This window comes from Malurus melanocephalus, unplaced genomic scaffold, assembly GCF_030028575.1.
Source record: "Malurus melanocephalus ecotype Western Australia unplaced genomic scaffold, MMel_1.1 scaffold_701, whole genome shotgun sequence".
Lineage (NCBI taxonomy): Eukaryota > Metazoa > Chordata > Aves > Passeriformes > Maluridae > Malurus > Malurus melanocephalus.
The window spans coordinates 209110-220817 of record NW_026623933.1 but is presented as its reverse complement, the minus strand read 5'-3'; the positions used below and the strand labels follow the sequence as shown (position 1 = coordinate 220817).

At 38.3% G+C, this 11708-nt stretch overlaps 1 protein-coding gene across 1 annotated transcript in view; it reads right to left on the bottom strand.

The window, feature by feature from the left end:
• The window catches only part of ZC2HC1A (zinc finger C2HC-type containing 1A), a 40308-nt gene extending 33086 nt beyond the window's left edge, over positions 1-7222 (bottom strand). Inside the window, exons 1-2 of the mRNA XM_057384338.1 lie at positions 7218-7222; positions 308-546 (exon numbers count right to left, since the gene is read on the bottom strand). Coding sequence (XP_057240321.1) covers positions 308-546; positions 7218-7222 — 244 coding nt within the window. The remainder of the gene's footprint in view (positions 1-307; positions 547-7217) is intronic.
• Positions 7223-11708: the final 4486 nt, after the last annotated feature.

Here is an 11708-nt window from a genome sequence, read left to right as displayed (position 1 = left end):
GGCTGCGCCACTGGTTGGGTGTTCCCGAGGGAGCAGAGCACCAGGTCTGGGCATCTTCCTGCAAAAACCAGGCTTGTCCTGACGCAGGACCCTGACGGGTTCTGAAGCCCATTTGTTGAGATTATGCTGTGATCAGGATCTCCTTCCAAGAGTAGCGCTTGTATAATRAACACAGAATCACAGAATCGTTAGGACCTCTGGGCATCATCCAACCCAACCTCCTGCCAAGGCASGATCACCTGGATCACAGAGGAACGAGTCCAGGTGGATTTTGAGTATTGCAAATACCCTGTAAGAAAATTCAAACCTAGTTTGTCCAGAGGGAGACTCCACGACCTCYCTGGACGTGAAGACCAAAGCGAAGMACATACRGAGAAATGATTGTGCAGTCGACAACGCATCTGAGCCTTCAGTCTCTGGATGGACACGGGCAGCAACTGGGATGGTGCCAGGGACCCTCTACCCTCAGCACCCAGCAGCTGAACGGATGGGCGCTGGTGTGCTGCCTTATTGGGTGTCCCCTTGCTTAAGTGAAAACTAGGACAACTACAGGAAAAACACACAAAAAAYTGTTTTCAGGTTCRTGTCCTGAAAATAATTGTAGACAATGGATTTCCCCCACCCATTTTCCCTCCTGTTATTTTCTTATCTGAAAGAGATGCTAATTTAAGATTAGTATCTTGAGGAAATCTGCTACAGGATAACATTTGAGTAATGGATGTTTTTGGAGAATAGTGTTACTAAATTGCCAGTGGCYAATGAATCCAGATAATGCTTGATACATATTGAAAGTCTTCTGTTCCTTTTACAAAAGGTCTCCACATTTTTAGCAACTAAAGCATTTCAGTATTTCTTTCTTCAAGGCATTATTTTAGAATTAAGATCTTTTGTTTGTCTTTCTTGTGGCAATACACCTTGAGCAACTAATAAAGTTTTTCTAAACTACAATAAACCTTACAGAAATTACTGCTGTCTTTACAGGCCCATGCAAATAATTTCTCTACTTTCTCTACTTCTAAACTTTGCAAATGAACCTTCAAAACTTTGACACAAAACTTAAATAAGCCTGTATCTAGCATTTACTGACTATTATACATTAGGATATTGTACCAGAAGTTCACTTCCATTCATGATATTTCTGCATGAGGATTGCAAATTCAAAACCAGAGGAGGAGATGTTCTCAGTTTAGGGAAGGGTTTCATATTAGAGGTGCATTTTGTTCAGTTTATTGTTTGTCTTTGAAACCTGAGGTTATTTTTGTCAAGAACAGGGGCAAGTGATAAATTCAGCTCACCCACCCTTAAATGTCTGCAATGTGGTGTTCATAACTGAGGTACTTGTCAACTTCCCCAGCACAGTCTATAGAGATTTGTCTCTGTAGCTGATATGGTCTATGGAACTGCTTGATGAAATGTATGGTCTGTTCCAGGATGAGAGACAAAYAAATAGTCAATACCTACCTCAGAGTAGGATTCTGCTGCAGAGCTAAAAGGTTCTTCTGGCTCTTGTGGCTGGTGTCTGAACATTTGTTGTGCAATTATAACTATGGACAGCATACTTTAAAGAACTGAAGCTGAAAAGTAGCTGTGTTTTAACTGTGATGTCCGTGTAGAGAACAAGGGACTAGTCCTCTGTGATCATAGCCACTGTGCTATGTGAATGCCTTCATAAATTTACTTTCATGCTGAAGAAAGCCCCAAGYCTGTGTTTTCATTCTGTAGACCTACTATGCCAAACTCAAGTCTTTGATGCAATGACATTCCTACAACATTTAGGATTTTTTTCCAAACCATGTGCTAAATTTATTAATTAGTAATTYGTACCATATATGCTTGTGCTAGCATTTATTTCTGGCTTACATAGTTTATTGTTTACCTATTTGATGCATTTGTTGGGAATTAGCATCCATTCTGTTTCAGTATTTAGCTTGGTAGCCTAAATAAAGTAGAGTTCTGAACTGTATTCAGAAACTATGCTTTCAATTTCCATAGCCACCATGGTACCATTTATTTGGCCTATTCCAAGTTAGTTCATATTTCATATGTGATCAGAATCTCAAACTGTTCCTGRGAGGTGATCTTACCACATCACTTAGACTTCTTTGCCTCTGCTGKGAATATTTATACTAACACCTGTTAAGTTACATTTGCTATGGTATGGTAAGCCTGTAGGCACCAGTATATATTTAGCTCCTCTTCCATATCAGTTCTTTTGTAGAGTCCRCAATGATGATAGAAATTTTTGCCTCTAAAAAGTAATGCAGTCTGCACACCTACTGTTCAGGGCCCTGAGTGTCTCTGAGAAGACTCAGGAAAACCGGGCCAAAATGCAAAAGCCACGTCTTCCTTACTTATACATTTTTCAAGAAGAATTGAAATTCAAACACTAGCACAGCCATGCCTACACATGCCCAAACTCCAGAAGGAATTCCAAAGAAGAGAGGTAAGAGCTAATCTGAGGTGTGCTCAGACATTAAGCAGGGTTATAGTGAGGTTGCCTGACATTGACACGTTTTCCAAAAGACTCAGGTCTCCCTCTGTGGCCATAGATAAAAGTAACAGCTTATTCTGGATCTTTAGTTGCATTAGTCAGCATTTTCAAAAGTGCCTCGAGAAATGGAATCGTGGTCTAAGATTTGAAAGGGACCTGAATTTTAAAACTTAGGGAAGCAGTGACACCAAATCTTTCTGCCAGAATCTGTCAAGGCCTCTTTCATGAGAAGTGGAGGACTGTCCTCACAGGTCCCAGGTGTATTACTGAGACATACAATTGTCTCATTGCCTGCTTATGACGGGCAGATATTTATGACTGCCACAGCCTGACTGGCAACAATAAACTCAACTCATTTCCTATGTGTARGCCCTGTTTGTCATGTAACCCCTCATGTGTGAGAGATACCTGGAAGGGCAAAATTTGGTAAAATGCAATGCAAAAAAACTCTGACATTTAGAAATAACTGTATGTCCAACAGCYACTGCAGATAAAGGGAGGCTGCTGTGGGAAATGGGCTATAAATCTTATAAGCAAGCTAGACAGGCCAAGAGGAGCTGTGGAATAAATGTGGTTTCATATATATATATATATATACACACACATAAATGTAGAAAAATCCCTACACTTTAATTTCCAAGTCTTTAGCCACTTTAGAAAGTGATTCCGGGATTCAGAGTTTTGAAAATACCTTGCCCTTGGTCTTTGCAAGGCTGTGCAAATTATTCATTTGGGGCAGAAGTGTCAAAAATGGACTAAGTCCTGTAAAATGATCAGAATTGCATTAACATTTCAAATGCTCTTTTTCACCATTTGAATCCCTGTCACAATAACTAAAATCTTTATGAAAAATCAAAACCTTTCCACTATCTCTCATGTTAATAATGAACACTGGATARAGAAGGATCTCCCAAAGTGGTATTTTAATTAATACATTTTGCACTATAACTAGCTCCTGGGAATTCAGATATGCTTGCACAGAGGGACTTTAAAAYTTAAATATTCTTAATAAGCTTTTTCTTACAGTTAGCACTAATTGAGGACTACAGACAAGAATGATTACTTTTCTAGTAAAATAATTCYTCAGTTGAATTCCTACAAGAATGCCTTTTGTTCTTTTGTGGGTTACAGTCACAATTTATATTCAAGAAGTATTGAGTATTGAGTATCCACAAAAAGGAGTATTGTGATTTTGCTATCAATCTTTTTAGCAACACATTTTTTTTTTCAGTACAGTTTTATAGTTTGGTTTGTTGTGGTTGTCCCAAATTAGACAGAACAAGATCAGAGACCACAATAAAATGTGGTAAGCAGTACTGGTGTAAAGACTWTTTGGTCTCAGAACATGAATTGCTCCATTTATAAAGCTGAGTCTAAACTGGAAATAWAAGAATAAATGAGTTATAATAATGCCCAAAAGAGTAAAAAAAAGATGAGTTTAAATTTTAGGTTGCCATGCTCAAGATGAGTAGCCAATAATAGAAGGAGACCAGGGACTGTGACTTATCACTGGATATAGTACCTCTGATACTTCCTTATTTCCATATACTGTATTTTGCAACCTGTATAATAGTTTTTATATGCGGGAATGTTTTTTACAGTTCTACTTGCAGGCTAGTTCTTAAAAAATAAGTGGGCAATTCAGAGTACTGAATATGTAAACCAAACAATTTGACTTTTGAAAAATCCTCTGCACTGTTTGTGTTTAATTTCCGATGCACTTCCACTCTTTAGCTTGCTGCTTTAGGACACAATCTATTTTATAAGGCACAGCACAAGCCAAAAGKGAGAGATTACTGAGAAACAAAACAATGCTGCAAAGCTGATTTTGCAAAGCCAGARAGTCCCACAAAGCACTTTATGTGTTTGTCTTTCCTAAATGCTCACTTAGAAGAYGGATTTTGCTAGATAGACATGTAAAATTGGGTGCATCTATGTATTGTACAAACAGATTGACTGTCCAGCTGGTGAAATATGCTCTTCTGGAACCCTCCAACGGTAAGTAAATTTAAATTTATACATATATACCATGATTCTGTCAATAAGTTGAGGTGATTTCCCCCTTCTAGGCAATTTTTAAAAATTATTAAATTTAAATGGCATTACAAATTAATCTATATTTATATTGTATTTTGATAGTGTATTTCTTCACTATGCAGAGGAACAGGTCATATTAGATCACAGTAAGACTAGAAATTCTGACTGAACTTAGGTTTTGTTTCAGAATAAAAAATTCTGGAGGAATAGTGGGAAAAGTTTCCTTTTGTACCACCTAAGACACTCAGCTTCTTTCCCAGAGTGTGATCTTGTGATCCTTCTATTCTTCAACAAAAACCTAGACAGATTATGCAGTGCATATTATCCTTTATCACATGGTGAGTTGTGACTAAATTTGCACATTTTCAGTTCTTCTCTTTGGGAATATGTAGCCATGGGTATGCTTGTAAAAGTCCTTCTTAAAGAATTTTTTACCTAATAGTTTTGCAAAGAAAGAAAACACCAAAGTTTCATCTAGTTTTAGATGAACATTTAGTTTTGTCTAATCTAAGTACCATTAATTGGAAGTACATTCCTTTAGTTAAATGAAGAGCCAAATCAATGAATTTTCCAGGCTGTTCTAGTTGCAGCTGATCTCCCAGTGGTTGTCTTCATTAAATTTTCCTTTCAAAGCCATAGCCTCMCTGTACATGTCTTTGGCCTTTCTCCCTCTATCTCTTACCAGTAATGTTTGTGCTTGGCCATGGTGAGAGTTCCCTCTGTCTCATAATRATTTGTTATTTTTTTCCCCAAATGYTAGCTATCTGCATGCCCCACGTTGTTTCCCAGTATTAAGATGTATCAGTGATTACATCTCCGGAGAGAGTGGGATGAAAACTGATGCTCCAGCCTCTCTAACACCTAGCTCAACAGGGTATTGCAATAAATTACTTTTTGGTACAGATCAGTATAGTGAATTTATAAAAAAACTGAAAGTTATCATGGCAAATGTGGTGGCCCGTAGTCTGAGCTACTCTGAGATGGCTTTTTTTGGTATAAGTTTTCTTTACTATGTAGCTAGATGCTTGGATAAAAAATTAATTTCACCCTATGATACCATATCAGCTCCACTGATCCCTCCAGCTTCATGTGAGTATTTATGAAAGAGTCTTGACACATTTTGGCACATAGTAGATTGTAAAACATTATTCATGTTGATGAATTGTTGCTCATGAGTAACTTTAATAATTACTGTAGATTTTAATATAAAGAACAAAATGTTGCATTTTATTTTCTAATTTGCCATCTGGCAGGCAGTTTTCTTTTCCACAGCTTTATAAAAACTCACCAAATATACACAGGCTCAAGCAAGAAGCAGAAATATTAGTCAATGCTCTTCGCTTTGGGGAATGGGCCCATCACACCGATTGCATCGTACTGGATGATATCAACAACTGGACTGTGGCATAATGGAAAGGGACACAGGCTAGCACAGAATAGTTTTCACAATAAATTCCTAATATTTCATGCCATTTGATCAAAGTGTAGAATTTAGAGGTGTAAAAACCTTTGATTATTTGAKTCRCTGGATAGTATTTAATTAGACATAGCTTTACTTTGGTTCTCTTCTTTGATTCACTGTGAAATTTCATATTGATTTAAAAGATTCACATACGTTGATCTCATAAATGAAATTGAGTCAAGGTTTCTGTTTTTATCTAACAGTATGAGACACACTTTGAATTCAGAGCCTTATTAAACTGATATTTGCTCTAAGATTCTGAGTGTAAAAACCCTTCTATTTGGATACAGAAGCTATTACTTATGAAGATAATATCCAGCAACTATGGAAGTCTTTTGATCTCAAGCTGTTACTGATACTGGCAGAGTAAGACATGGAAAGAGGAAATGAAAGCACAAAAAAACAYTAGCAGAAYGAAGAGTTGAAATTGTTCCTTCTGCCTCTTACTCAAAATCATAATTTTGCTTGAAGAAAGAGAAATATTTGCAAAATAAAAACTTAATTRTGTGATTCTGGCTTTCATTTAATATTGGGATCAAAGGAGGTTTTGAGAAGACTATTCCACATTGATTATAACAATTTATGATGGGATGTTTGTTTGATTTGTTTATTTCATTTTCTCATGCCTCTTCCAYATTATTTGTGAGGATTTTGTTGCTTTTTAGTGGAATTCAATTTTATTTTCTCAACAGATAATATATAAAATAAAACAGGCCAGGCAAAATTCCTCCAGTAAATATTTTTAAATTTTGTGTCTCCATACATCAATAGCTTCCGTGTGCCTCTTCTTAGTTTTTAACATATGAATAGGTTTTAAATGTTCACTAGATTTTTGTATATGTTTGGGAAGGCCATGTAGAACATAAATGTATCAGGTTATGCCAAGTATCGTCAATTAAAATGCAAAGGAGTTAGTCAGAGATCAAACATAGGCAGTAATGAGTGAAAAAAAAAAGGATGTTTTACTGGCAGGCACTGCTGGTTTTCTGTCTCCTTATTGATTCCTTCCTTTGATTTTCCTTTAAATACTTTTGGAGAACTGATTCTATAAAAGGTCTAGCTAGAASTGAAGGGAGAAACAAGGAACTCAAACTGAACTTCAAGCCCAATTTTGTGTTTTCAAATATGCTTTTTGTGTGCGTCTGCCACTAAGCCAGCACAAATCTTTTACAGCTCTAGGATGCTACTTACACTTCCTGAAAATTTTGCCATAGAGTGTCCTCTTACCGCATCTCTGTCTACTTTGCTCCAGTTCTAGGGGCCACTTCATTCAATTTTCACCAGAGAGAAATTCGCGATTTTTGTGGACCTAGTTCATTAGCAATGGAATGGATAGGGTTGGCTTAGCAATACCTTGCAACTGGCAGTTCAGGTAGAAACCCCACTGAATTCTATTACTCCTCTGAATACTTTAAATCAGTCTCTTGTGTAACTTTCTTGGCTTGATTTTCCCTCAGTATTTCAGATTGGGCTATTTCCTAAGTACTCTGTCCAGGTTTTTAAACATCTATTTCCAGAATTGGCTCTCAAGAATTGCTCCTGCAACCTCGGGTTCTTCACTTCCCTCTGACTTCTGTGTTGTAAGCAGAACCAAATGAGGCCAGCTCCTCATTTGCATTTCTGATSTGGCTTGAATGACTCTGTCCATATTACCCCTTCTATGCATTTTTTGTACCATAAATGAAATTTGGGAGAGCGGTGTCAGTACTTGTACCTACCTTTTCCTGACCAAACTCAAGCATACAAATGTGATTTGGCCTTGTGAATGGAGATTCTTGGGCATCTCAAAGTATGCCAAGTTCTCTCACCCATTCAGTGTCCTACATAAAATCACCATATGCAGTTGGCATAGATGGAAGCTGTTCAGCCATGCCTTGAGGAGCTGGGGCTGTTTGCMCTTCAGATAAATCTGTGACTATGTGGGTTTTAAAGTGCCTGCAGGACAAGCAGACAAATGCAGAGTTTTGCTAGGAGCATGGTGGCTGAGTCACTGTACAGCAAGCCCCATTGATGTCTTACAAGTCAGCATTTTGCAAACCTGCTGAGTATAGCCTTTAGCCCATATTTACCAACAGGAATACCCTCCCTACTGACCAGTCCTACAAGTCTTGGTGTCTTTGCCCTTATGGCAAAGAGAGGGAACGATGTCCTGGACTACACTGGCAAAGCACTACCAACAGGCAAAGGGAGGAAAACTCTGCTGCTCTATTCAGCACTGGTAATCACTACTGCAGCTGGAGTACTGCATCCCATTCTGGATAACCCAGTGCAACAGAAATATGGACATACTGGGTCTTCCAGTGGAGGACCATCAGGATGCTGAAGGGACTGGAGTATGCCTCCAGTAAGGAAAAAGCTGAGAGAGCTGGGACTGTTGAGGCTGGAGAAGAGAAGGCTCGGAGGGATGTCATCAATGTGTAGAAATACCTGMTGGGAGAGGGCAAAGGGTACAGAGCCAGGCTCATCAGTAGTGCCCAGTGACAGGACCAGGGACAGTGGGCACACACTGACACACAGGAGGTTCCTTCTGAACATCAGGAAACAGCTTTTTTTACTGTGAGGGTGACTGAGCACTGACATGGGTCACCCAGGGAGGTTGTGGAGTCTCTGTTCTTGGAGATGTTAAAAATTTACATGGTCATGGGYAGCCTGCTGTATGTGGCCCTGTTTGAGCAAGGGGGCAAATGACCTCCAGAGGTCCCTTCCCTCTTCAACCATTATGTGACAGTATAATTAATTTCTAACATAAAAGTTCAGCACACTTYCTGGCAGAACTGGAACATGCCCTTGAACTATTTTTTTGTGTCAGAAGTACAGTGTGCTATGAATGAGTAGATAACTCTTAAGTCATTCAATTTCCCTTCGTTCAGACCTCAAACACTTTGGACCTTGGACTTTGTATTTGAATTGTCATTTTATCTCTTTCCAGTCCCTCAAARTCCTCCACAGAAATCTCAAATGTAATTTCCATCAGCTGATGTGTTTAATCATCCATTATCCTAATCAKTCATCTTTTGTGTATGTTATCCTATAGTTGTGTGCATGCCAGTTCAGTTAATATGCTTGATGCATAAACATCTGGTTATTGCTAACAAAATGATTATTATTTTTGCCATAAACAGAAAAAAATTAGAYGCAAATGCTGCCACTGACATTCTTTGAGGTAATTGTTTTTTTCTTGCCAATGACTTACAATCACTGTGYAGCTATTTTTGTATATAACAGATTTCTCAGTTCTAGTGGAAGAGATGAGGTCACTGTTTCATATCTATGGAGATATGCATCAGCATGCAGTATTCTACTTGATACAGTAATTTACAGCAGCTCTGCGTTGTTCCTGTTTGCACTGTGAATTCAGAARTCTGTATTTGCTATCAAAATAACATATGCGCACACTGTAAGGCAAATTCTCCCTTTTCTGAAGAGAAATTCTTTCTTTCCTGGTACCATTACAMGGCTTTTGTTTGCAGCTTTAAAAGTCCTGCCATTCCCAGTTCGAGGAAGCACCATTTTAATAGAAAGCATTTTTTATTTATGAAATATTCCCACTACTCCTATGGATCATTACACMACCATGAAAAGAGCAGAGAAGCTGAATTTGGATGCTGCTGCAGTACAGATGATTTATGTCCTTATGCTTCTTATAGTAATGCTTTGTGAAATGATACTGACAGACACAAAGTTTTCTACAGGTGTAGAAAAMCATGCAATATGATTGCAGGCCTGGCAAGGAAACTATTTTAGCTTCATTTTCAGATAGACAAGAATTTTTTTAGAAACAAAAATTCTTCCTTTCCCAGTAATCACTTTTAGCWACAGTTCTTTTAAATGACCAGAAGAAAGCCTTTGTGTGAGTGGAATGACATCCTTAAAGATAAGAAAAAATTTCTTGATCTAGTTGGCTGCATGCTAAGAATCAAGACTAAAAAGTAYTATCCAACCAAAACTAGGTGAAAACCAGGTGACAGGCATGCATTGTTGTTGAATATCAGAACAACAACACCTGCTTATTCTGCCTTTTTCTCACAGCAACTCCATAACTACAGAAATATTAATAATTAAAAGGTATAAATGCTTCTCTGCACTTAAGAGTAGGTGTGAAATACCATTTTTATATGTTTTGATCATGCTGCCTATGACTATTCATCTATCTGCTGTGGGGTAGAAAAACAGACAGAGAAATCTTTTTTTTCAGGTTCTGACTTTCATTTTGCAAGACGTGAACTTTTTTCCCCTTAATAACTAGATATTCGTGCTTGAAAGGCTTGACCTGGGCACTTGACTTTCTGACTAAAGAAGGCTACACCCACATGATTGGTGTAGAAAAAAATGTGACCCCTTGTTATTAGTGGATGCTAAAGCTCTCTTGTATCCTTTCATGGATTCAGCACRTGCTTCCAAAGCCGTCAGCCTGAGATGTGACCTCACATTCTTAGTTTCTTACATTATTCTGAGATTCTTATCATTACTATGCAAACCTTCATTTCAAAGAGGATTTTGTTTTAAGGAGTTGTGCAGAAATACCCTTGCTCTTTATTTGAGRTGAATTTTAAAAGCTGTAAAGGTTCAGTGCAGTTAGGAAACTTGTAAGGAGGAGTAGAGAGTGAAACAGTGTTGTGGTCAAATGCCATTTCAACAATTGTAGTGCTATTTGCTTAACAACCCTTCTGAATCTTTTAATCCTGGAATTACATACTATGTTAAACACCAAAGGCATTCAATCCCAGAGCTTTTCAGTAAGGCATGAAAGGATTGTTACACAGTCTTCTCTTAGTTCTGCATTGCTTAATTAACCAGTAAGATTTAGTGACTTAGTAAGGGTGATCATTCTCTATCCAAATTTTACTAACAGGTGACAGAAAGCATCTATCCCTAATAACAACTATCTTAACTGTAATAATCGATTGTAGCATTTTCTTTAGTGAGTTCATTTTAGCCTGGGAGGCTAGAGCTCCCTCTGCAGTAGCCTCTTTCCAAACAAGACTTTGTGAAAGTGGTGACAGTAACACTTGTGCTGCCAAAGTGCCTGTGGCATCAGAGCCTCTGTCCAGGGAGGATGTTCCACCTGACTGGCACTGCCACGTTTCTGCTCAGGTCCCCAGAAGTGTAAGTAGTTGTTGTTTTGGCTACAGAGCACTGTAGCTTTCTAGGAGAAGCTTTGTAAGTGTTCTTTCCTTAGTGCAATACAATCAAGCCAAATGCTTGAGAAACCTGAAATGGTTTTTTTGCAAAAAAAAGAGGAAGAAGAGACTGTTATGATCTGTAATTGCCTTAATAGGCATCCATCTACTATGTAACTTCATAGCTTGTGACTGCTATGCGGCATCCATCTGCTGTGTGACTACAAATGGGTTTCTGAAACTCCTAAAGAAAAGGATCCCACTCCATAACTCAGGCTTGGAAGACTTAAAACATGAAATGGGACAAGGTGAAGTGTCAAAGAAAGGAAGTTCATCTACAGTTATTCAGGAAAACAAAATTCTGACTTGTCTATGCAATTCTTGGAAGATGCTCCAGTCTCGTATGTCTGACTTGCTGCTGGAGAGGTCCAGTCCCAGCTGGAACAGAAAAAGTAGCATTCTCTGTGATCAGCAGGACTGGGGACAAAGCTCAATACTTCTGGAACTGGAGTTGCTAATGACACCCTTCCAAAAGAAGAATGAGAAAGTCAGAGGAAGGGTACTCACAGAAGCAGCAAATCAGACCTGTCATTGCAAA